This window comes from Pholis gunnellus, assembly GCF_910591455.1.
Source record: "Pholis gunnellus genome assembly, chromosome: 18".
In the NCBI taxonomy this organism is placed as follows: Eukaryota; Metazoa; Chordata; class Actinopteri; order Perciformes; family Pholidae; genus Pholis; species Pholis gunnellus.
The window spans coordinates 4,355,896-4,382,880 of record NC_136545.1 but is presented as its reverse complement, the minus strand read 5'-3'; the positions used below and the strand labels follow the sequence as shown (position 1 = coordinate 4,382,880).

The window sequence follows — 26,985 nt, the reverse complement described above, 5'->3', positions numbered from 1 at the left end:
GTCTGGTGAAGAAGGCTCAGGGCTGGAGCTGGACGAGGCTGGAGGTGGAGCAGGTTTCCAGGGCTGTCTTCCAGGATCGTCAGGTGGAGGCCAGAGATGTAGATTGCTGTGCATAGACACTAGAACATTAGGACAACTTTGAAATACCCACAATTGTTCAAGTTTTTGTATCCACTCTTTCGATTAAACGATTCAACGAAGTCCAAATGTAATGACTCCCTAATTACACAGGGTGGTGCTGTTGGTTTTGTCTTTGCTCTCTTACAGGTGTACTGCGTAGTAAACCTTACTCCCATTTACAAAATGTAACTTATTGTTGTGCGGGATCCTTTGGTTTATATCATGCATGTTCATAAGGCCCCTTTGCATGGGGCACATGTGTCAGTCTACGTTTGATCACTAGGTGGCTATATATTTTTTTTCTTCTTTAAATTAGTTGTTCATTATAGTGGGCTGCTTTTTTGTAAATCTCTTTGTCAGGAAGGAATTGATAATCCTGACCTGACTTGACACACATTTTTTTTGGATTTGGTTCTTATAGTATGCAGCAACTGTAGCTCTATGCAACAATTTCCAGTAATATGTGTGAATGATGCATTGATAAGATGCATTAGAGAATTGTGAAACTAAGAAATCAGTGCGGTTATGTGTGGTGCAGATATTATAAGTAAAGTCAAACGGGAAAAAAGCAAGTTATGAATGAATATAACTAATTTTGAAGCCGCGGGTAAAATTAAACAAGACAAATGGCAGCTATCTTAATAAAGTTACAGGAGTTTGGTCTCCTTACAATTTGTTCACGTCACCCGGTTTCTTCCTCCAACCTTGTCCCTCACAGCGATTGGTCAGATTTCTGCTGATTCAAAGGGCTCCGCCCTCCAGCGCGACGCTGCATTCTCATTGGACACCACGGACGCCAGTAAGCAGGTGCCTCGACCCCGCCTTTCCCCTCTCCTCCGTGCCCTCAGGTTGTTCGTCAGTCTGTGAAACCTGTGATGAGAGTTTTAATAATGGCGTGGCCGTGGCGGGGGGCCGCCGCTCTCTGCCCAAGTCCAGCACCGGAAAACCACCTGTGAAAACACCCGTTTGGGAGCTTACCGGCGGTTTGAAAAAAGTCATTTAACCGCGTGCAACGATGCCGGACGGAGTAAATCTCAGCTGAGAGCTGCAAAACTGTGCGAAACTACTGGAAGAAGCGCTTTGCCATGTCGCTACTGTGTGTCAGAGGTGAGTTTAACTTCTCTTCTTTTAGTAGTTCTTCAAGCGGTTAGAAACGACACGAAGTGTTTCACACGTAAAAGTTACAAGTGGAATGTTTTTATATTCAATCTGATAATATCAGTGAAATCTTGCAGAGCAGGTTCTCTGGCATGAGGCCCCCCTTCCTCCCCCCCTAAAGGGACAAGAACAGTGTCTAGTAGCCTACATTTGTCCTGTCGTGATTTAACTTTTTTTTTTTCATTTTTAAACGCAGACTGTTGGCGAGGACAATGTAAAGCATTAGTCGCATCGCTGTTTCTCTATGTTAGCTCTATTTATCGGAGCTTTCAGCAGACTGCCACACCAGCTGTTAACGTTAGCCCATAAGTGATCCTGCTGTATTGACTTATAAATATCACAACAACAGACCGTAGCCACGAGTATACTTTATGATCAGTGTAGGATGATGAGTTTAAAGTAAGAGTTATGCATCAGGAGACGAACAGTTATGATATATTGATGGCTAAATATGAAGGGTTATTTGATTTTGAATTAGTCAGCAGATGCTTAAAGGGACAGTTCACCCTGAAATCAAAAATACTTATTTTGTCCTCTTACCTGTAGTGTTTTTCATCGAGGTACATTGTTTTGCTGTGAGAGCCATCAAGATACATTTTAAACCATAAACCTCGTAGTGAGCGGGTTCATGGAGGAACTATTTTCTTTCCACCGTAGTTGCTCGTGGAACTGTCCCTTTAAAATCACATCTACATCAATGGTAATAGAAGTAAGGGTTAGTGTACCATTGCTGGATATTTTATCATGTCTGACAAAGATATACAAAATGTAATATATGATAACAATAAGAGCAGTTGGGGGTCCATGCTGTTTAGTTCAGAGGATGACTAGAAGACATAGCTTTTACTATTCCACCAGAGAGAGAAAACTATGTTTATTATGGGTTATCCCCTCCTCCAAAAAAATGATACTATGTTTTTCTTTAGGGCTCCAAATGATAATAACAATGTAACTATTGACCTTTAGCTAGATTCAAAACCAGTTCAGAGTCTCCCTTCCATGGACATGTTAACGGTCAATAACAAGACTAAAGCTGTCTGGGTTAACACTAAATAGAAGACGGACACTCCTAGCATAGATCTAGCATCCTTTACTGCAGCAAAGCGCATTATGCAACATCCTGTTCTGTGCCAACGAGACCAATGGCCAGCATTTTGGTCCACTCTGTAATGATGGAGCCACCTCCGACAAACAACGTATAATATCTTTTTTTTCTTTCATATACATTTTGGCACAAAGGGTTATTGTATTTGTTTAAAAAAGGGCCTAAATATAGAAGAACGTTTTTTTTCTCTTCTTTTTTTCACCCTCTTTTAATTTTTTGTAAATGAGGATAATATTTATTTTAAACTCTTATGAAACAAAATAAATCTTTTAAACATAATTTATATATGAAGTATTTTTTTTGCGGCGCCCCAGAACTCAAAATGATTCCACCACAGGCGAGCACTGTACTGAGACTTTTTGGGGGGCGGTCAAATACTAATTCTTTGATCCGTAATGTGCGCTGTCCATTGATATCAAGTTTAACATGTGGATTGCTGAAGCATTAGCGGTGACCACTTTAACAGCACAGAGCTTAAAGCAGCAGTCACGCAGTCAGAGGCTTCTCTCACGCGGAGCGCTGCGACACGCGTCCTTTGCTTAATCAAAGGCGAACATTTTTTAAGGATTCTGTTATTCTCCTTTATTGATGCATGTAGCGTTATTTTTTTATTGAATAAGAAGCATTTTCCAAAAGGTTTTGGTGTGCGTTTGTAATCCCAAGGGGTTAAAAAAGCAGCAACAACAACAACAACAACAAAAAAAGAGAATATCCAAAGTCAAAAATCAAAAACCTACCAAAAGAAACAAATCTTTGAATAGTGGAATATTTGGGTCCAGTACTAGAGATATTATTGTTCTTATTATATAGTTTGTGCCAGACATGTATGAGTGAATAACTGAGGCCTTTACAGGCATTTACACCCCCCCCCCCTCCCCCCTCCCCTTCAAATATCCTCCAGATACCTCCACTCATGCATGCTTGCGAACCAGCAAACACCGTCTGTCTTAGAGATGGATAGATAGATATATACTTTATTCATCCCCAGGTAGAAATTTGTAAAATCAAATGATCAGACGTTTCTTTAATGCTTTTGCAACATTGTCGCTCTAAATTTATAGCTTGCTTGGCTCGGTTTTACCAAGAAAACAAACGCATTAAAACCACATGTCGACGCCATTTGGGGTGTTTTTCAGTACGGTTGTCATCAGATGTTACCTATTAGTCTCAAAGAAACGTCGCAAGTTCAGCGTCGAGCCTCGTCTCTTTACTCGGCCAAGAGCTGTCTCCGTACTCTTTGTTTTGCTTGGGGCAGCTCTCCGTCTTCGTCCTCTCCTGTTGGACCGGGACGCTACAGTGACTCACCGTCGCCTCATCAGGAACAAGTGGTATTGCATTACAAGACGGGGCGGGGCTAGCTGGTTGGCACGCTCATTTCAGCAGATATCTCTGCAACGCAACACATGGTCTTTGACGTAACATCAACACTTCCAAACTCTTCACATTCTGTTAATGGTTTTAGTTCATTTTTATATTTCTATATGTCACACATTGCACCTTTTAATCATTGAACGGTGCGCTACCTTAGCGCCGCACCTCGTTCTCCCTGACCCTTAAAATGCCTTATATTATATTTCATAAAAATGTGATGCTGGAGGACACTTTTTTTATATTTCAGAATAGGCATGGTGCCTCCAATTTAAAAGGCTGCAGGAAGACTTGGTATTTACATTTTTAAAGATATAATTAAGACTGACCGCACATCAGCCACTCCACATGTGGCACTAAAAGAAACTGCAGTGATCAAAGCTGCAGCAGGTACACAACACATGTTGTGACTGTATGGGGAACACAAAGTCCAACAGAAAATCATTGAACCTGTCTGCTCCTTTTTGAAAAAGAAAAATCAAAGTACATTTCTGTGACGCCTTTAAACAACAAGCCTCAAAAGAGATCTTGCATCAATACACCAGGCTGAGAAAGAGAGAGGCTCCTCGCAGGGAAAAGGTCACAAAAGAGGTAAGTCAGCTCGGCCCCTCTTGCTTCAGAAAGTTCAGCCCAATGGCGCCGACAATCCAGAGTTATTGTACCAAACGGGTCCTCGAGCTCGCGCTCAGTCCGTTTATCGATCGCGGTCGTCACAAACGTGAGCTGGCACAGGAGCTATGCAGCCCGGAGATAACGGAGGGAAAGGGTGCTTGGGGAAAAAAAGGGGGTTGTGTGATTAGCCGATGACGTGACTCATCCCCCTGATTGCACAGCTTTACAATGTTGCTTATTTATTGGGAGTCGAGATGCCCTATCACCAAGGCGATGTCTTTGCACAACAGATAAGTGGTTGTGGGGGGGACTCCTGCTGCCGATCAGGCCAGGGCTGACTGGACGCGTGGTGCAGAAGTGGGGGAGCTGTACAGAGTCAAGACACGTGACCGCTCCAGTGTAGAGAGGGGTAGCTGGAGTACAGTTTAAGAGCTCGTACACGGCAGCTTTTGTGGGTGGTCTTGGTCTCAACAGGGTCTCCTGCAAGTTTTTTTGAGGGAATTGGTCGTGGATTGAGTAGATGGCGGTATTTCCTCCACAGGAACAGCAACAACACACATCACTCGCTACCCGATCCGTACATCCTGCCCGGTCGGTTCAGCACATGTGCAAGCTAGTACTACGCACCTGTGGGTAAACAGTAGGGGTGTTTTTTATGCAAGGACATGGTCCCGCTACAGACAGTCGAGAAAGACGGGCTCACAGCAATGATTAAAACACTGGATTCAAGGTATGTCTTACCGGGGCTAAAATACTTCAGCCAAACTGCTATCCCAACATTATACGAACAAACGAGCAAACCCTACAGTAAGCAAAGCCTTTATACATGATGACATTAAAATGTTTTTATATTCGATGTACTCCTGACAGTAGAGTAAGCCACTATAAACCTATATAAAAACCCAGTCAAGGGAGAAAAAAAATACTGTGAAACCGCCAGAATCTTAAAAAATACCGTGATACAAATCTTTGGTCATACCGCCCAGCACTAGTTGTTTGTATTAGTTGTTTATCGGCCGATACGCAAGTTCAGGTATCAGGAATGGAAAAAAAGGTGTTGGAACATTCCTTGTTACATTACATAAGTGTTTGTCAAGAGAAGTTTTTAGTCCTTGTTGGTGCAAGTAAACTAGCTCCATGCTTCCTACATTGGTCCTAGGGTTTTATTGGCTCAGGATGTTTCATGCATCACCACGCCCTTTGTGTGCTCATTCTTCTGATTTAATAAGAACACATTAGTTATACTCCAAAAGGGATGTAGCAGTTCTTTGTCCCGGCACACGCTCCAGGATTAAGAACACAGCAGTAGTCAACACAATTGCAGCAACACTGTTTGCGTGAAGCCTGCTGACTTTGGCTCCGTAGTTAAGTGAGTAGTCGAGGAGATACCTCAAGAAAACAATGTAATAAAGGATGAGAAACGTAGGCCCCCGCAGGACCGGAAAGGATAGAGCTGCAGGCAGAGTGGTTGAGTGTAGCGAGTGGCAGAGTAGTGGAATTATGAGAGACGGAGGCAGAGAGAGCGCTTAGAGATTGTGGGAGTAATCCCCTGGCCATCTGTTGCTCCCTCTCTGCCTCCTACACTGATCAGATCCCACAGCCAGCACGAGCGGAAGCTGACTGCAACAGTAGTAGACCCATGGTGTCACTTCCTGTTCCTATTGTTTCCTGTTCTCTGCCTCACCTTCTAGCTGATGATGTCCTTTTTAAGTTAAAATAAAATATATATGTTGGTTGTTGTCCAGTTTATGTAAGTAGTCAGACGGGGCAACATTTATTCTGTCCTATGCTGTGGTGAAATTTCAACTTTTTAATCAAACAGTCAAAGTAGAACATTTTGGGAACTATTCAAAGTTTTGTTTTGATCCGTGTGACTCCATGGTGCGTCTGAACCCACAGACCTTTTCCCCCGCCGAAGCTTTGACTCGACATGGTAGGAAAAGCACAGATGTTACTAATAACGTGATTGATGGGGCAGGGTCCCCGTAAACCATGACGGTGTACCAGTGAGCCAGTATGCACAGCACCAGGACCGTGAAAGGACGCAGCGGAATGTAATTCAGTCATCATTTATTTTATAATTTACACCTGTATGACGTGCCAAAAATATTTGTCTAATGTGAAAAAGGCCCAGGATTATTTTTTTTTATACTGATGCTTCAATATGACCTACATACATAAACGAGACCATCAGCGAGAAGATTGGCTGTTATGTTTAAAGGAACAATATACGACATTCAGCGCATCAGTATAGCAGCAAACAACTATTTGCTATCTTAAGTTGTAGTGGAGTAAAGTCCTCCGGAGCTCTTCCTGACATCGTTGAAGGGTACCATCCACCCTCCGGTTCTCCCTCAAGTTAAAAAACGTTATCTTTGTCAGCACGTTTGCCCATGGTTTGTACCGTTAGCGCTGTTAGCACCATCCCTCAGCCATCGCCACGTTGAGAGCCGTTGTGCCGCAATGCTCCCAATCTCGTATTATGCACCTTTAAAATAAGGTGTAGGCACATAACCGTTAAAAGCTCCAGGGCTATTCCAGAATTGACGTCATTCGCTACATGTCTGAAGTTGAACAACCAAAGGAGTGCTCCAGAATCAACTGACTTAAAACATGCACATGCTTTAAATAGGTGGAGGCACAGTAGGTTAATAGGTTATTTGTGCAACTCGCCCTGCCAAATAGTGAGCTAAATGGCCTCTAAAGCCATGGATGGCCCAGCACAGAAAATGATAAGCATCAGTTTCCACTATTATGGCCCCCCTGGTTTATTGCCCTCTGCTCTGTGTCCCACAGTGTGACCCATGGCTGAAAGGCCTTAGTGGAAAGCCAAACAAAATATCACACCGCCAGTTTCCCCTCCACATTTCACTGCTCCCTTTCCGCTTCACAGTACCAGACAGGAAATGCTTTGGAAGAAGTGACGAGTTCCTCTTTTTTTTTTTTTTTCTCCTCCTCCTTTTGTGATAACGTTTTTTCCCACCACCGTTATCCAGAAAGACAACACTGGAAAAAAAATGTTTGGTGAATGTTTGTGGCTAAAATTGTAAATCGCTGTTTCAGGAAAACCAATAACTACTATATGATGATTTTAATGTAAAGTGTCTTTGAGTATTATGAAAAGCACTATATAAATAAAATATATTATTATTATTATTACTTCTCTCTCCTGCGTAGTCGTTTTAAGGCATGTTACATGAAAATATGAAAGCTTCATTTGTGCCTGCCTCATCCCGTCCTGCCCATCTGCTGCGGCGGGGCTCCGGAGCTTTAGGAGTTTATATGCCTGAACACATATCCCGGCCACAGCAATCACAATTAATCCCCTGCAAAGCGCTCCGCAATCCCTTAAACGTTATTGTATGCATCAAGGGGCTAAAGATGATCTAAATATACACCCAAATACACCACGAGGCTTGTTTTCCTACTTAAATAGTTTTTTTTTATTTTATGTTTTATGTAATGGCCGCTTTTGCCAAACATTCTTAGTTTTATATTATTTATTTATTTTCTTATCTTAATACCCATCTGCCCTGGCCCACTTTCGCCATTGTTTTTTTGTGTGTTTTCTTTACCAGCTGTTGTGATACATCTGCCTGGGCTTATGCTTCTTTATTTCTATTAAAGTTGGTATTGTTCAATCAGATCAAAATGCATTCGTCATGATCAAATGTGGGCGACTTGTGAGCTCTAGCAGAGGCTCCGGTTATAGATGCAGGGTTTTCACTAAGGGTTGCATTTATAGAAGAATAGATAGTGTATCAGTGAAGCAGAAGTTCTGGCTGTATTTTCTCTTTTTTTTTAAATATATATTTATATATAACGTTTTGAAAAACAAAGGGCTCATCCATGTTGATGGAGCTTTGTCCGCATACAAATGAATCGGTCGGGCCTCAATAACACGACATCCTGTCCGCTGTTCATGACTCACGGCCAGACGTGTTTACAATTTCTGGCCTGTTTTTTTTTTCTTTTCTTCTCCCACCGTTGCACTCGAAACATCACATGCGAGCGGAAGAATCACGTTTCAGTGGACCCCCCCCCACACACACACACACACACACACACACACACACACACACACACACACACACACACACACACACACACACACACACACCGATTGGCCTAATCGTTGTTTTTGTTTTGTGTTGCAGTGAAAAAAGCCAAGCTCCTAGGACCACCAGGTGAGTGCTTCTGTTTTCACACGACCCGTTTCACTTCTGTTATGAATGTTTACTGTGTTCGTCTGTCGTCCTCGTTTGAATTTTGGAAGCCTTGAAGCTTCCCGTTCAGGAGCCGCATGAATCAGGAAACGGTGTCAGTACGTCACGTGCGCTCCCAATGCGGGTTTATCAGTCGAAATTCTGTCGAGTCGGCGAAAGCTCTGGGTTGATTTTTGCATTATGTAACCCAGTGTCCTTCGACACAGGTGAGCTTAGATTGGTGGCCTCTAAATCCAAATCCACCTAAGCAAATCCCCTCTGGTGTTCAGCCTCCCGCCTCCCTCTAAGCCCCGAGACAGGAAACGCTAAAGTTAATTAAACTGCAGGTGTCTGCATTTAGTCAGTGTGGGACTTTCCTTAGCCCCTCCTCCTTCACCTTTTGGGAAAACGTAATGATTTTAATTTTTTTCGGTGCCATCACGAGCACTGAGATATAGTTTTAGTTGTTTTAGATTGTCGGCCTCTGCTGGCCTTCTCTGCCCTCCCCCTCCCTCTGGGCCACGCCACATGTGACACCTGTCCCAGAGCAAACATCAGGGGACTTCAGTTAAGCCTGTTGTCTCCCTTGGGTGAAATGTATAGTCAGGCTCCAGGACAAAGTCAGAATGGCATGATGTTTAGCATACCAAAGGTTGTACTTCTACTGTTAATTAGTGCAAATATATACATGTTGCCATGTGAGTGACATGAGCACTGTGCGTATGAGAAGCCGGTCTGGGGCTGCCTTCTTGCTTTTTTAAATTTGTTGGGCCATTTCTTCAGAATTCGGGCACGGTGACAGGTTCCACTGTGTTGTGATGCTGCATATTCCTGCTGCCTCGGGTTCAGGTGAGAACATAAGAACATAATCCGGGCACTTGTGATTCCTGATCACCCTGACTCTGCAAAGGGCGACGTAGGGATTTATTAGAAGAGGCCTCAGAGTTTACACAGGCTTGGTCTGGGATGTGTGTGTTTGCCCTGCACTTTTCACCACACCTTGGGTTGGACAGCTCTCAGGCCTCACGCTGAGCCCTTTCTCCAATGACCTGTTTGTGGAGAGTACTGCGTGTGAGGAAGTGAAGGTGCCCTCTGATGGACTTTCCACTGATTGCCACGGGAAACTGGGGGATTGATAAGGGCCGTGTGTGTCGCTGGATTTGTGTCGGGAAGTCCGAGTGTTTGCCTGCACCCCCCCCCCCCCCTCTATTTAAGTGTCCTGTTCACATTCTGATCAGTCCACAACTGTTGTGTAGTGAAGATGGAAAAACGTCTCTGTAGGTGGTCCCAACCAAAACAAAAAGTCCTCCTAGGTTGATGTTCTTGTGTCACATGCAATATAGATGAGCGGTCTGAATTTGAAATGTCAACCTTCCAGCCGCCTGCGTTTCTTTGACTAATTTATTGAAAAACTCATCATCGCTCAATAATGGATGAAGACGCTCGACCGAGGGCTGGGGGGGCGAGCGGGTGCTTCACCAAAACATGAAGAGCGCAAGCGGGGCGCCGCATCATCCCACAACTCTGCCTCCTCTTTACGTGTGTGTGTGTGTGTGTGTGTGTGTGTGTGTGTGTGTGAGAGATGGAGAGAGAGAATGTGTGACGTCATGCATCTCAACACGTGAGGTTACACATTATTATGATCATATTGTTATTAATATTATTGGCATGTTATCAGTCACTTCTGCATTATTATGGATATATCCGTATATAATTATGAAGTGGGCCTGAATGAAGTACGATAACATTGTTCAACATTGCTCTGACGAGATGACGGGCGATAAATACACAAAGATGAAAGTGTTTGTATATGAGATTTACTTTCCTTCATTTCAGTCTGGTTATCTTAACTGGATTATAATTGCATCATTTAACTATAACTTGGCTAAATGTTGAAGTCACGCTATGAACTTATTAATATTTGTATATCAATCCTGAGTAAAGTTAGGAAAGAACAAAGAACACAGACATCGGTGGCTATCAGTCAATATTATGTGAGGATCATGTGATCGGTCGTGTGTGGGTGTGTTTGTTTACAAAGTTTGGAAAGCAATGTTTAAGTCTGATCCCAGTCACTTCCTCCAAGTTAGGCATACAGCTTATTACTGACATGGGTGATAATCGGTCGATGACCAAAGCCCGGGTATCGGTATCCGGACTGAACACGTTGGATCTCTGCATCCCCAGAAAAGAGTTTCCAGCTAACAGCTAACTCAACCAGTATAAGATGACGTAGAGAGAACTCAAATTATAACCGTTACAATGCCAGAAATCATAAAAGAGAAGAAGAAAACAAGTGGAATCTATACAGCCAACATTTTTACAAGTGTTACTGATGTTTGAAAAATAAAAGAGGCTCTACGCGCTATATATATATTGAGCTATTCACATTTGTACAACCTCTCCTTCCAGCCTATCCTTTCCTCAGTGCTCTGTGTTCAGCAGCCTGCAGTTCAGTCCATGTTTCACAGAATTGTTGTCACGTGACTGTTGCTCTCTGGCGAGTCAATCATGTCTTCCTAGTAGCGCTGAGGAGCTCAGAGTTTAATGTTTTTTTACAGGATCTTGTTAAAGCAAGAGGTTTATTCGGGGGCGATCATTTAAATGAGTCATTTCGAATAAAAAGTTGTTGATGAAATATCCCAATTTTAAGCTTTGTTTCGGTCTTTTCTGACCGAAGCGTTGGTCACACATGATGTGTTCGAGGACCCTCCGAAAGATAAAAGTCGGACGATTGTGACAGTTTTTACAGCTTCTGGCTGTGATAAACGGTTTAAAGGAAACGTGCTTTTTCCAGGTTTTGGGCTTCAGAGGGTTAATGTGATGTTTTTGCTGGACAGATCCAGTATGTCAGGCTTTAGTGTGCAGGCATACACTACACAGTTATTGCTGCTTTCTCCTCAACAGTGCAGATTGTATCAGCCACATTGTGGGCAGCACCTGCTGGAAACGTCCCACAGCCACTAAGTGGCTCTTATCTAATCCATACATCCTCTTCCCTTATCTCATCTCCTCTAATCATGGGAGCCGGCCCAAATGTGGCACAAGGCACGGACTATCTAATTAGGGGGAAAGGGTTTGAGCATCCCTCAGGCTCCTCTGTAATAAAGCCTGTGTTTTGTCCCAACGTCCCCCTCGGGACACTAATAAGGTCTGTCTCCTTTCACTCAGGGTGCTTGTAGCAGGGACCTTCTTTGTAGTTTGTTTTGGGGCCTTGTTGAATCTTTATTTATGTTGCGTGTCAGCTGACTGTCGTCAGAATCCAGCTGTATCAGTTGTTTATTGTCTCATTGTGACGAGAGTTTGCGTCGACTTATCTGTCTGCAGAGTAAATGTTTCAGCACGTCGCCGGGGCAACCGGGGGAAAAAAATCTTTGTTTAGTGTGGTCAGGTGATCGGTCAAAGGAACAGCTGATGCCTTGCTTTGACTTCCCATAGACCGTGTGTGTGTGTGTGTGTGTGTGTGTGTGTGTGTGTGTGTGTGTGTGTGTGTGTGTGTGTGTGTGTGTGTGTGTGTGTGTGTGTGTGTGGTGTTTTTTAAAGCAGAAAAGATAATTGATTTATTATGAACTATTTTGATCGTACAGCTCCAAAAACATTCTCGCTGCATCTTTTCAGTGAGGACTTGCTGCTTTTCTTTGTCCTATGTGACGGTAAAGTGAATATTTTTGGGAGTTTTGGACTGTTGGTCCGGTACAGCAAGCAATGGGAGGACCTCACTTTGGGAAACTGACAATCTGACAATTTATGGACCAAACAATGGAGAAAATAATCAAAATAACCACTAGCTGTAGCCCTGATGATTTTACTCACTGATATTTTTGGAAGTGCAAATCTGAAATGCACTCATTGAAAACTGAAAAACAACAACTGGTGAGTTGTTGTTTGTAGGGCTGGTCATTCCGGCGGTATACTCTTTTAACATCACATACAGACAGGAACATGGATGGGAATTGACCACAGCGTTTAACCCACGCTAAGCATTTTGAGGCGCAGCAGTGAGCTGCTTTGAAGTGCCTGGGGAGCAACATGGGGACACGCCGGGGATCGATCCGCCAACCTCGTGGTTGAAGGAGGTCCCGCTCTCTCCCCTGAGCCACTGCCGGTTTATTAATACGCCTTCCAATAAATCCGACCTTCAGTAAGGCAAAAATGTTCTTTTATCTAGTATTGGAATGTTTCGGAGGCTATAATGTCTTAAGAACGTTGTGTTCTAGAATGAGAAGGTCTTCCGTTACTAAGCTACCCTTGTTGATAGAAGTGTGGAGACTTTACTACGACCAAGTTATCTGTCCCTTTGATACCTCTGGGTCTGTTAGGCTGCCCTGTCCCCCAACATTCACAGTGTTTCGTGCCTGCTTACTTATTCATTCCAGTCCAATGTTTCAGTTTATTTGATACGTCGTCTATTCAGGTGTATGAGTGACACAAGCTTGTTTAGTTTGATTTATGGGTCGTTGTTCTGCCTCAATGAGGTAGAGTGTTTTCCCTCATTATGTCCTCTTAGCAGGCGCTGTTACGATGCAGGAAGACAGTAAAGCTCATTCCCTAATAGTCTCTGTGCTTGTTCGGTAGACGGGCGCCCGTAGAGTAAGTTAGAGATCTCAGGTTACTGTTTTGTTCTGTGTGATTTGGAGGCCTGCTCTGTTCGGCACAGCCTATGCTGACCTGGGCAGGTGGTACGTTCCAGTTAGTCGAGGCTGAGAAGTTTAAGATCCTCATTCACTGGAGTGGGGGGGGGTTAATGGCATTCCCGGTTTCGTTCTTCTGCCCTTTGTTTCAGTAAACCTTTTGTGAATAAAGGACTCTTGCAAATCAGTGAGTAGCACCACGTTGTCCTGATTTGCCATGTAGTTCAGTTGAGACGCTAAAAACGTCCCTTTCTCGTTATTTCCTCCATTTAGAGTTTGACATTTTTAATAATATAAATATTTATCACAGTATAAAGGTGCATATAGTGTGATGGTAGATTTGATCCTTACTGCCCATCCCAGTCTGCCGTACAACCCAAACCCATACTCAAGATCAGCATTTCAATCTAAGCCGTTTCCTCCAGCTGCATGCTCTTGTGCCCCATAGGGGGTCGGGTTTATGCTGCTGGAATGGGGGGGGGGGGGGGTCGCAGGGAGGACCACCAGCGGCGCGGTGAGGTGGGTTATCTACCAGAGCGAAACGGAGCACATCGGCAGGCATGTGTCGACGCTCCCTCGTCCTGAGGGGAATGAAACAGTGGCGGCTGTGTCGCCGGCCGTCTAATCCCCCCCACCCCCCTCCCCCTCCCTCCCCTCAGCCATCACCCCGCCCAGGGCTGACAGCTGGCGCGGGCGATTGTTTTGCGGCGCCAATGATGGAGATCACCGGGTGGGGAAGTTGTCTTGGCAGTGCCAGTTAAACGAAAAACAAATTGAAAAAAAACCAACGGAGTTCATTTCCTACTCTGTTTGTAAAGGCTGTCACCTTTTGACCTCACTGAATGTCGCCTTCTTCAGCCTTGATCGTATCGGGGCTGACGGAGACCTTTTCCGCAGCAGTAAGAGGTCAGGAGGGACTTCCACTCCGTTGCATTACCAGCGGACCGTCTGCCTCTGAGACGTGTGTGTGTTTGGTGGGCAGTTATTAGGAGTCCAAGAGAGGCTGTGATCCGCAGCGCAGGAGAGTCATAACAGGCAGTTGGATCCTGTACTTGTATCCGCTGCGTGGGGCTGGCTCTCTTTGGAGATTAACGGGGTCAGTTTGCTGGCCTGACCCGGCCTGGCTTGGCGCGTGTGCGTGTGTGTGTGTGTGTGTGTGTGTGTGTGTGTGTGTGTGTGTGTGTGTGTGTGTGTGTGTGTGTGTGTGTGTGTGTGTGTGTGTGTGTGTGTGTGTGTGTGTGTGTGTGTGTGTGTGTGTGTGTGTGTGTGTGTGTGTGTGTGTGTGTGTGTGTGTGTGTGGGGGGGGGGGGGTGGTTAGGGGAACTGGCATGGTTAGTATTACTAAGTATTGAATGTTTTTTTCCTGCAGATATGTTCAGGCTGTACCAACAGATCTGTATCTCCTCTACTGCTCATCTACTCATTCCTCTTCTCATAGTCACACACACATGTCTCTCTCTAATGCCGCCCTCTCTGCACGGTCCCAGTTTAAACTGCAATCTCCCTTTTCTCTCTCCTTTGTTTCAGACAAGTTCAACACCTACGTGACGCTGAAGGTGCAGAATGTCAAAAGCACAACCATCACGGTGCGGGGCGACCAGCCCTGCTGGGAACAGGATTTCATGTTGTAAGTTAATAAACACGCACACGGCGGGGTCATAAATAAATGCAAAGTTCACTGTTGACTAAGCAAATGCTACACGGATATAAAACACTCGCAACTCTGCACGCGATGCTGGACTTGTCTATTCAAACAATCGGCATGTTGCGTCCTGTGTCGTCATGAAAATCATCCCACATGGCCTAGTGTAGAGCACTAGTTTTTCGGTATTTTTATGAAATTTCAGTTTATCAACATGCAATTGTCAAAACTCTTTAATAATGGAAATGGTCCGGGAGCTCTGAAATCCAATATGAGCTCTACGTTTTTCATATATTTTTATTTCCCCACCCTTCTTAAATCAACAGGGGAGGTATCTTGTTTTTCAAGCTATGCGAGTATCGTGTTAAACAGCTGCCGTTCATTTCCTCCCAGTGATTCATTGGTTTAATTTCCTCATTTCACTTTCCCCGTGAAAGGTATCTATGGCGACGAGGGAGCCAGCTCGTCGTTGCATGTGTGTGTCATTGTTTGTCTTTTGTGAACTCCCTCATTGCAACGCTGTTTGTTTTTCCAGACCTTCATCCTTCTGCTGTCCCATTAATGATGTGTCAGCGAGGTGTTACCAAACATAAAACATAACCATTCATCGGCGTTTCCGGCCAATTCTCAGTACCACCTGTTACAACCAAATGCTTGTATTCAAATGTAAATTCTATTAAAGGGAACTCCACATTTCCAAAGCGTGAGCCTCAGCAGCTAACTTGCTGACGCTGCATTCCCATGGCAGACGGCAAACCAGATATCATTTCTGTCCTCAGTGACTTGTGAGAATCCGGCACAGTAAGCCCTGGTTCTGAAGATCAAAGCCCAAAATACCGAACTGGAGCAGTCCACAACCCAATGGGTGGCGAAGACGTCCACATCGTATATACAGTCTGTAATGCAGATGTTTTATCTTTGGACTGAGTGAAGCTAGCTGTTTCCCCCCTGTTCCTAGCCTTTGTGCTAAGCTAAGCTAACTGGATGTAGCTACATCCAGTTGGGAGGGGGGGGGGGGGGGGGTTGTATTGATTAAATATTGCAGTTGCAAACACACCTGGCAGAGATCTGCACGTTTCTAGTTTATTCTGTGGTGTTTTGAATGAGCACATGATTTAGAAAGACTGCTGTGTCGTTCTGCACCTGGACCCCCCCCCCCCCCCCCCCCCCCGCAGTTCTCTCATTAGCTGCTGTCTTTGATTATCTTTCCTCTCATCTTCCTTTTGTTTGGCCCAGTCGATAGTTGTGAACTGCCACAGATGAGAATATGCAAATGGCCTTGTCAAGCGGCTCCTTTCACGATTTGCTGTGCCATTTTGTTGCTGTCATCAAGCTGTTTTTGAGCCCTTTGAATTGCACGCTGAATGACACAAAACAAGGCCTGAATGTATTATGACAGCTATTACACAACAAAAAGACGAGGTAGCCTTTGTTATGAGCCGCTGGTCGGGCCTGCCAGTAATTATGGAGACACTTTCTGCCTCAGTGAGTGCGAGTCGAGTGACATATTAGTACGTTTTCTAAAAAACAAATGCTGATAACAAAGCCTCAAACTAGGCAGTCCTTGTTCCGCTCTTTTATCCTCTTACATTTCCCACGCTGTTTATAAGTGAGGGCTTTTTAATGTGTTTTTATGGAAGCTTGACATTACTTGATGCATGAATGCCACCCCTACTTTACCCTCAGCGAGATCAACCAGCTGGACCTCGGCCTCATCGTCGAGGTGTGGAACAAAGGCCTCATCTGGGACACCATGGTGGGGACGGCTTGGATGCCTCTGAAGGGCATCCAGCAATCAGAGGAGGTCAGATCAGCCACCCACACACAATTCACATAGTCAGCGCAAAAGTACAACATGCAGTGGGAAGGACTTCCTTCCAAAACACTGATTGATTTTTTTTCTTTTTTTTTTTACAAAAGAGGCATTCATATTAGCTTAGAAATAATAAAAATGCTCAAAGATATATATTGATTTATATATTTTACATAGTCTGCATGCTTGTCTAACAATGCAGCATCATTTTGTCTTTAGTCCATGTTTCTATTAACATAATTATCCCTCATTTATTTGCTTTGCATGTGTTGTTTTTTCAAGTCTTCCTACTTGAAAATGTAGAGTAAAGGTGTCCTGAATGATGTTTCTACTTATATTAATTGATTAATTTAGATGTATTAGTTTCTGCATGCTTATAAAGGACAAACGATGAATAACTTTGTTTGTAACTCATTTTCATGTTTTCTTAGGTTGACTTTGCAACATCTGTCCAGAGACTACAGATATAAAAAACTAGCCTCTTGGCTAACTCTGGTGCATTTACAGTGATGTGTTAATAATGTGCACTGTCCCTACCGAATAAACCGATACAAAAAAATGTACGTATCTCAATTGCAGGAGGGCTCGGGTGACTGGATCTTTCTGGACGCGGAGGTCCTGATGAAGGCGGACGAGATATACGGCACCAAGAACCCGACGCCCCACCGCGTCCTGCTGGACACGCGCTTCGAGCTGCCTTTTGGTGAGACATCAAGTGTTGCCAATCCGTTATTTATTTCACTTTCTCTGTGTTTTAGCTGCGAATCTCCAACGTACGAACCACACTTTTGAAAAGTTCAGTTGGTTACGTAAGACGTCCCCCCCCCCCCCAGCTGTCACCTCAAGTACCTGCTCACGACAACAGTGTACGATGTAGAGGGGGGCATTAGTGATTCCGGTTCCCTCGGGGCGAATCCAAACCTTGATCCGCGGAGTTACACAAAGGCCACGCGTGTTTTTCCTGCCGAAATGTCAGCGGCCGCTTCACGAGGCTATGCTGGGAAGAGCTACCCAGCCCGGAGCGCTGTCTAACTAACTGATGACGTCCTGTAACCCGGTGTCCCGTAGTCTTATGCAAGCATCACCTCAAGTAAAGAAACAAAAGGACCACACAGACAACAACGTGCACGAGTAGAGGACGAGGTCACAGTTTTTCCTGAATGAAATTGAATCATAAGAAAATAACATCATCTCATTGGGTGATGTGAAGGAGGACACTTGAGTTGAACAGCTAAATGGCGCTCTTAGATATTCGTCTTACAGTCTAATGTCTCTATCTGCTTCCACTGGGGATTAGGACTGACTCATCAATGGCAGATCTCCCTTTATTAACTTTGGTTCAGTAATATCATTTTGTCTTTGCCAGGTTGTTCCATTGTGGCCAACAGGATTAAGGAACCATTAAGAATGATTTTTTTATATATATATATATATATATATACCACAAAGAAGTGGAGAGTATGACTGTGGGACCGTTTAAGTCATTTCCTCACTTTTTTTCTGGAATGATCCACAGCAACATTTGTATATAACTAAAGTTTAAAACTAGGTTTTTCTGCCACTTGGGGCAAGAGGAAGTCCACAAAACCCTGGCATGTTATTGTCTCATACATTTGTAACATGTTGGCAAACAATTGCCTTTTTAAATGTCCATTAACATGAGCCTTCATTTGGCGTCGGGCTGGGCGATACGGCCTAACAAATCAAATCTCAGATTGAATTGAATTTGATTTAATTCACCAAACTTCATAAAACCCTTTTATAAATGAATAAAAGATGCCTCTTGAAAATACAACACTTCAGCGTACAGAGTTTAGCCTGAGCTCGGTGAGGAGACTATGACGTTTTATCTTTTGGGAACAAACTCTTCACTTTTACTAGCTGCCGCTAAAGAGAATTTGTGCATTCACTATGAACTGTAAGAACTCAGGGAATGGTGGCAGTTCCGTATTGTACTTACCCAAGTTTAAGTGTAAACAGATGTTCTTTTTTTTTTTTTTTCTCCACAAATTTGAATTGATTGATGAATGATTTGCATCTAATTTTGGAGTCGTGTTTCCGTCTGTATGATCCATATAAGTCCATCTAATAAGTCCGATATTCATCCTCCTTATGGCTCTTGTTAGATCTCCATCAACTATAATCCAAAATGTCTCGCTCTTCAGCTGCTAAGATGTTCCACTGCCTCCTGTTGATTAGAAGAGCTTTAATGTTTTCCAAGGTGGAAGTCACAACGTACTCACTACACCTTGTTCGGTTTTCAGACAGCATGCTAGACCCTAGAAATTAATTCATTTAACAATATAAAAAAAAAACAACTATGCCTTGGATTTAATTAGACTTTATTGTTTCCCAGAGGACAATTCAATGCTCTGCGAGGTCTCCTCCTGCTCTGTGTGTGTTTCGACCACCGGCTACAGCATCTCTGTTATCGGCGCTTCATATCGGGCTCAAACGTTTCGATCAAAAGGCATCAAAGCCGAAGCAGAGCTGCTGCGTTTTCCGTTTTTAAGAGGAGGCCTTTCAAGGCAGCAGGAGGCCACCGCGACTCTCTGTGGCACCAGAGCCATTCATTAAAGCTGCGGTCCGGTGTGTCTTTGAAGCCCCGGCCTTTGTGCGCGTGGCCTTTTTAATGTGCGTCTGTCTGCAGCGCGGGACTGGTCAGAGCACCCGGTCTGATACTTCTTCCTTTCTTTTTGTATTTATTCATATGGGACTTGGTTTAGCTTAGCAGCACATTTTTGCCCCGACACAACTAAAAATTACAAATGATGAAAAGCCTTTTCTGCACGATACAGTTTTAATGAGCATTTGAAAATGAATAAGGAGATAAGAAGCTGAAGGAGATGTAACACATTGTTGACAACGTTAAATGAACTTTTCAGTCAGACGACTATGAAACACAATCTCAACCATGCACACTATCCTAAAAGCTGGAAGCTCATACACAAAAAGACTCAAAGCACATTTCCACTGTTTTCTGTCCAATAGAAATTATACATCAGCCAGGCCTGATGTAAAAACATCGGTCCTGGCTGATTCATAATTGAATGCAGTCCATGACTGAGTAGATGAAGTTGTTTATGCTGTGCAGATCCTTCTTTCCAGAGGGTTTCTGCTCTCACAGAAAAGGCTCATTCTTCAATTTGTCTGCATCTAAATGGCACAATACAGTCTCCTCATGCCCATGTCGTCCTGGAAGCACTGTCCATGAATTCATCAAAACAAGAGACACAACAGTACACTAGTCTCAGATATGGTTAGAGAGGTTAGGTTCAGAGGGAAACAAGACCACACACTCCCGTCCTGTGCTTGGATGTGTCGGTTGTGAGACAAATATACACTTAATGTTCTTTATTTCCCCAAAACGTGTTGTACAATGTGTATACTCTAACAGTGTTAGGTCATGTTTCAAACATCAGAAACAAACAGATACCCACCTCAACCATAACGACAATAGATATGTGATGGAGAAAAGAAAACAAGTAATAATATATAAAATAATTACAAATAAAACAAAATGAATAATAATAATAATGAGATGATATTATTATTATTATTATTATTATTATTATTATTATTATTATAAATTGTAATATTATTATTATATTAGTGGTAGTAGTAGTAATATTAGTAGTATTAATCATAATGTTAATATTATTAATAATAATAATAATAGATGAACACATTGTTTCAGAGTCTTTGAGTTCAGTGTATATATATATATTGTATTTTTAATGTGTTATAAACTCGCTTGTAATACCTGTTTTCTCACCTAAAGTCTCACCTGTAGCATCTTTGGACATTGGTTCTCTGTCGCTGTGCTGAAAACGTCCTATAAGTTTTGTGGCCATTGCTACAGTAACTACCCCCCCAAGAGGCTCATGAGAAATTGAATGGGACGTTAACGTGTTATGAAGGCATCCTGGGATCTAATGCTTGAGATTAGAGGGAGCAGGGTGGTGACTTCAAACTTTACATCCATGTTTATCTGCTGTGTTATACACATTTCTGTACCAGACATCCCAGATGACGAGGCACAGTACTGGACGGGCAAGCTGGAACGCATCAATACCATGGGAATCCACGATGAGGTGAAGTGCAACTCAACAACGTTTTACTGCTGATAAATACTGATAAATGTCAAAAAGGACGCGCTTGTATGTTCCCGTTTCCTACTTGCTCTAATGACTTAGAACTGCTACATTTATCATGTTTGTTGTGAGTGTTGATGAAGCTGCGCTAGTGAACTACTGTGAGAAGTAACGGCAACATGAGCGACGTGCTTGACGCCTGCTGTTTGTCTCCTCTGTAGTACTCTCTTCAGGAGGACGTTCAGAGTCGTCCGCTGCCATTTGCGGCCTCCCAGTGCTGTGAGTGTGCCCGCCCGTTCTCCCCTCGGCCTCTAGAGGGAGCCGGCTCTCCACCGTTCTGGCTCTCAGGCTTTGATATTATTTCCTCTTCTCTTACTTAAACCCTGTTGGGCTGCCTGATGTTGTGACAGTTGAACACTCTTACTCAGAGTTGAAAAATGAGGACTAGACAAAGTTGATATTTTTTTTAGCAAACACAACCGAGAGCCCATATGCATGTTAAACATGGTCACTGTTGGGCTTCCCTCATCCTCCCACTATGACGACACGGGCACTCTTTTCTTTGTTTTCACAACCCCTGCATCCTCTGACTGTACCTCTCACTTTGTAACGTCTGCACTTCCACCAGGCAACTATTTCGGATGGGCTGACCCACTGAGTATGTAAAACAACACTTTGATGGCATTCACTCTCCCTGGCCAATCCTCAGTGCCCTCTGCATGTCCCACTGTCACCGTATTCCCCAATAACATGTCCTCGATAAGGCTTCCAAGCATTTTGTTTTCATTATTTCGCTCTTAACTCGTGATTTTCCTCAGTGGTTCCCTTAATCCCCCTTTGGCCTTTTTTGTGCACTTCCAATCCCTGCTTTCGCCGTTTTCCTCTTTACGCTCTGTGCTGATGTCATATAAATCTCATTTCAAATATATACTTTATCCTTAAATTATTGGTTTAGCACGCGCCCTAGAAAATGTCGGGACAACTCGTCAAAGCAGTGATGTTTTTGTTTTTTTCGCCCTGAAATCCACGCATGTTTTTAAATCCAATGATAATACTGACATCAATAATATTAAGATACAATTAGCAATACCTGTAGAAATATTTCTAGCAGTCCGCTTAACAACAGGAGCCCTTATCAAATATTAAGGAGCGAAAGTGATGGGTGGCAGTCTTTGCTAAACTGTATTCATGCTGCGCGTCACCTTGACATTTGTTGTCCTCCCGAGAGATATCAACAGAATCAGTTCATCCTTGGCCCTCTCACTCTATCGCTGTGAAAAGATAAAGTCTGCTGTCCCCTCCAGCACGCTGCAAACCAGCTCCTGAAAGAAGTTTTCAGGGACATTATTAAGGTCGGCAAGGTCACTTTCAAAAGAGTGTGTGTGTGTGTGTGTGTGTGTGTGTGTGTGTGTGTGTGTGTGTGTGTGTGTGCGCTCTTCTTATGAGCGACACGAGTGTAACATAAGTGTAGCACAATACAAACGCTGTCAAAGTGTCCCGTTTGTAGCACAACACACAGTTGCCTTTTCTTTAAAGTAATGGTAAAACTGCTAGATTTCTGCACACGCTCCTCCCGGACTGCTAGTCGAAACTGTTTTGCCACATCCGATTTCTATGAAGCTATTCTTGTGTCTGAACTGCATGTGATGAAAACATGTTGTCCCTATCTTTCTTGTAGAAAAACAAAAGAGCATCAAATTATACATAACTGAAGCTATATCTGTGAATTATTGATGATACAGCAACAGCATCTATAGGAAAACGCAGATTAACAGCAGCTCAACGTCTGCCATTAAGCAGGAGAGCGTATAAGGGAATATAAAGGTGCACCACCTTTGCCCTCTCAACCCCCCCCCATGAACCTGGCATCCGCTGACCCCAGTCTGTTTATTTCTTCAGCTCCTAACGGTTTTGTTATGTTGCCAGATTTTAAGTAGGTATGCATCCTCAGCTTTTAACACGGGTTGACGATTGGCAACGATTATTTAAATGTCACATGAAACGTCCTGAAGTGTCAGTGTCAGGCCTCATATATTGAGCGCACCCTGTCTGCATGTTGCAGCTCTGGATGACCAGGACAGCGCCGTGGACGACCGGGACAGCGACTACCGCAGCGAGACGAGTAACAGTCTGCCTCCGCGTTACCACACAACGGCTCAGCCCAACTCCTCCATGCACCAGTATCCCATGGGGCCTCGGCAGCAGCAGCAGCAGCAGCAGCACCACCACCCGGACTCCTGCACAGACTCGGTCCACAGTCTAGACCTGGACTACAGGGACCAGAGGGGAACCAGGTAGTCGCAATATCGAAAGTGCAGACAGCCAATGACCACTTGTTAATCAAATATGTCAGGCATATCTTAGTTCACACAGTATTTAATACCTCACTCTATAAGATATACACATCACAGACAACTTTCAGATTCACAGTGGCAGGAGAAGTCATTTTAATTCTCATGCTTCTTACATTTTATGTCTCGATAGTTTGCATGACTAAGAATCCAACTGATGCCTGATGATTTCCTATGCGCCATAGTAGACGGTTCATTTCGCTGCTTTAATCGACTAGGAGGGGTTTGTTCTGTCCAGGGGAACAGCGTTTTGTCACTTCCTGTTTCCAGCCTAAGTGCCGGAGTGCATTCGTTCGTCCACTCACTTGCACGTCACAAGGCATTGTCAGACTATTTGTTTTGTATGACTGAAGTCAGAATGTAGTTGAGATGTCCACACGTGTGTGGTGACTGTTATGAAAGGTTATTTATATTCAATGAAAAAAAGATTTTCTATTTAAATAGAGAGCAAAGACGGGAAAAAACAATATTAGTGACACTATTGCTGTAGAAATAATAATACATCGTTGTTACTACACAGCTATTTTGAGGCCAATTTTGGCCAATAAGACAAATGGTCTCAGTGCATGGAATCTACTTTTGTGCTTTCATGGATTATCACAGAATACATGTGTACCAGTGAGACTGCTGCAAATCTGCCTGTGTGGACTGATAGGAAGTTGATCCGGGTAATTCTGCATCAGAAAAAAAAGAGGGATTACAGCCAGGGAAAGCTCATTGTTGGTGTTTCTTTTTGTCTTGGGGGTCTGTTGTGTTGGTTGAAGTTCGGTAGTTAGAAAGGCTTCGAACTTGATTTGGCCATATCACTGATTATCCCTCTGGAGGGAGTGGGTCGGTGACACACACACACACACACACACGCACATTTCTTTGGTGATTGAAAACGGCGTATGGTGGTGACTTACTGTAGCATGCTTTTCTCATGACCACTGTCGCAGGCTGAGTGTTGAAGCACTGATAAGCATGACTGTTGCTGTAGGGATTTACAAAGATCTAAATTCACAGAGGCACATGCAAACATAGGGACACACAAACACTCATGCACTTCCATACACATACAGTCTTATTTAGCATTTTACCCAAGCACACAATAATGTGTAATACGGTCATTTTTTGGCAGGTTCTGCTTTTCTTTTCTTATATTTCATTTGCAATTTTTCACTCTAGCTTTGCTTTCTGATGAAATGACGGTGTCTTAAAACCTCACAAGATTAACAAAAACTGCTACATATTATTTAGCCTGCAGTCTATGTAAAGAACATTATAATATTATTACAAAATGTATAACTAAGCTGAATTGTGTCTATACATTTGCATGAAGTGTTTCTCGCCTTGAATTTAATTTATCGTTCTGCTTCATTTATCATTCAGCTTAACTTTTGTTTGCATTTTTTCTTCTTTGTTTGTTTGCTTCTTCTTTTCTGTCCCTCTATCCTTTCCCACCCTTTTGTTAAATCCATTCTTTAACCTAAATTAGATCATTAAACCAGAAAGGAAGGGTCAGAATTATACCTGTAGATTCCGGCATGGGGGTCGAAGATTGGGAAAAAAAATACAGAGGGCATGGCAAGCCCCAGCTGAGTGACTTCCTGGATGATCAGGAAGACAACGTTATCCTTCGAATGGGGAAACCCTACCCTGAGCCGTCACATACCTCTAGCCGTCTGAATTCACAACACAGCGGCTTTCTGCCCCCGACCTACCCTGAATGCTATGACACTATTGATCGGCGGCGAAAGAAAAAGATTAGGGACCCAAGGGGATTGCTCAGTACAGAGGCAGACAAAAACAGGGAAGAGGCTTTTCCTTCTGACCTTGCACTGCTCCGTGAGAAGAGAGGGGAGCTGTTTATGCGGCAGGTAGTTGAGATGCAGGAAGAAGAGGAGCGTATTACACCATGCCTTAGGCCACACCAGAATGCGCTTCTCTACAAGACACGGATGTGGGCGAAAAATGAGCTGGACAACACTTTGGAGAATTATGTGGCATACAAAAAAGAGCAAGACGCTAGAATGAGGGCGAGGTTTGACTTTGATTTTGAGAACTCTGAGGATCTGCACTACCCCATTGGAGCAGAGGAGGACATTGATGACATTGCTTTTATAGCAGAAGACCCTCACCCAGATAACGCAAGGCATTACAAAGACAGGTATTCTTACTCCTGTCACATAGAAAATTGTCAGGGCCCTCGAGAGAAGAAGTGTGGGAAAGCTAAACTTGGAGGATGGGCTCCAGAGGCAATGCTTTCTCCTGTAGAGGAACCAAGTGATGAATATGTAGACCCAATGGATGAGCTGCAGTGTCTAGTTGAAACAGTTTCTGAATACCTTGCTGAAAAAGAGGAGGAAATTAGCAGGTATGGTTCCCTTCCTAAATCAAGCAAATCAAGGCTATCATCTCTGGGTAGCTATCGAACTGATTCTTTTGGAGAGGACCAAAATAGTTCCTCAAAGGATCCTAGAGGAGAGACCCAATCAAACACTCCTTCTGATCAGGGTATATCTGGAGTAAAAAGTGCCATGAGCTCATTATTTAGTTCTCTCACTGACAGAGTTGGAGGTGGATCCAAACAGCATGTCCCGTCTCCACAAGCATCCCCTGCACAACCTTCCAACCAATCTGGACTAACAAAACTGTTGTCCTTTATTCCAAAATCAAATAGCTCAGCTCCTGTAGCTGTTGTATCTCCAGTAGAGAGTTGTCATGACAAATCATCCAGTTATTTGCCTACTCAGCCACCACATGAAACCAAGACGCAAGGTCAAGAAACAAAAGCTCCAACAAGGAGTCAGACTCAAACAACTACAAAAGAAGAACAGAAGTTTGTAACGAGACCTCAAAGTGCTCCAGGAAACTCAGTCTTGGGGAAATTGAATCCTTTGAAGCTTTTTTCACCAGGGGATCATGAGAACTCAGCTGAACAGGCACCAGAGTCCACGTATTCTCAAGGCCACACACAATGGGATGAGAAATGTGTTCGTCAAGGTAAACAGTCAGTGAGGGAAGAGGGAAATACAAAATCTGAAACATTAAGAAGTTCCTCACAAGAGAAATATTTGGAGCAAAAACAAAATAAAAATTTGTATGGCAGAGAAATTCCGATGATTTACGACAAAGAAAATGTGCCGGCAAGGCCGACTGGCCAAACGCAATCAGCAAACACTGGATACTTTAGCCCTTTCAAGAAGTCATTCGGTTCATTGATCTCACCTGCTGTCCCCATTCCACCTCAGGGAGCTCCACCTGTAGCAGTTTATCCAGTGTTTAGATCCACAGAGAATCCCCGACTAGAGAAACCAGTGGAGGAGCCATCATTGAGCAGTAAGCTTAAACTGCCTTTCCTCTCCTCTGAAAATGTCTCCACTCAGCAGCGTCCCAAATCAGAAGGAGGAATGCTCTCTGGTTTTCTAAAGTTTGCATCCAATGAAGATGTTAGTGCCTCCATAAACACACAGAATCCTGTGCAATCATATCAGGATTCAACAACAACCACAATTTCACCAAATCTTGGTGTGCCCCAGGAAAACACTGAAAAAGGATGGTTTTCCAGCCTATTTAATCCTACCTCTGCTCCCTCTGGTTCAAACCAGAATAGTAATCAGCAATGTCAGAACATCAACGTGTCATCTGGCTCACATGGACAAAACACATCAATTCAGAAACCAATAGCAGAGCCCCATGGAATGCAGCATCAAGCTCCCAGTCAGCCTGAATCAAGTTTTTTGACAGGTCTTTTCAAAGGAAGCTCAGCTGAGGACATCTCTCCCATGGGCTCTAATCAACCCAAACAAGGACTTCTATCTGGACTTCTTAAATTTGGCTCTACCAGTGACCTATCTGGCAATTTGCCACAGCAGGCCTCCCACAACAATCAACCACCCAGGAG

General features: G+C 43.6%; 1 protein-coding gene across 1 annotated transcript in view; it reads left to right on the top strand.

The window, feature by feature from the left end:
• Positions 1 to 8,513: 8,513 nt before the first annotated feature.
• The window catches only part of unc13bb (unc-13 homolog Bb (C. elegans)), a gene marked incomplete at both ends in the record, with an annotated part of 56,389 nt that continues 37,917 nt past the window's right edge, over positions 8,514 to 26,985 (top strand). Inside the window, 7 exons of the mRNA XM_079179264.1 lie at positions 8,514 to 8,550; positions 14,727 to 14,826; positions 16,528 to 16,645; positions 17,234 to 17,357; positions 20,675 to 20,748; positions 20,970 to 21,027; positions 22,811 to 23,042. Coding sequence (XP_079035390.1) covers positions 8,514 to 8,550; positions 14,727 to 14,826; positions 16,528 to 16,645; positions 17,234 to 17,357; positions 20,675 to 20,748; positions 20,970 to 21,027; positions 22,811 to 23,042 — 743 coding nt within the window. The remainder of the gene's footprint in view (positions 8,551 to 14,726; positions 14,827 to 16,527; positions 16,646 to 17,233; positions 17,358 to 20,674; positions 20,749 to 20,969; positions 21,028 to 22,810; positions 23,043 to 26,985) is intronic.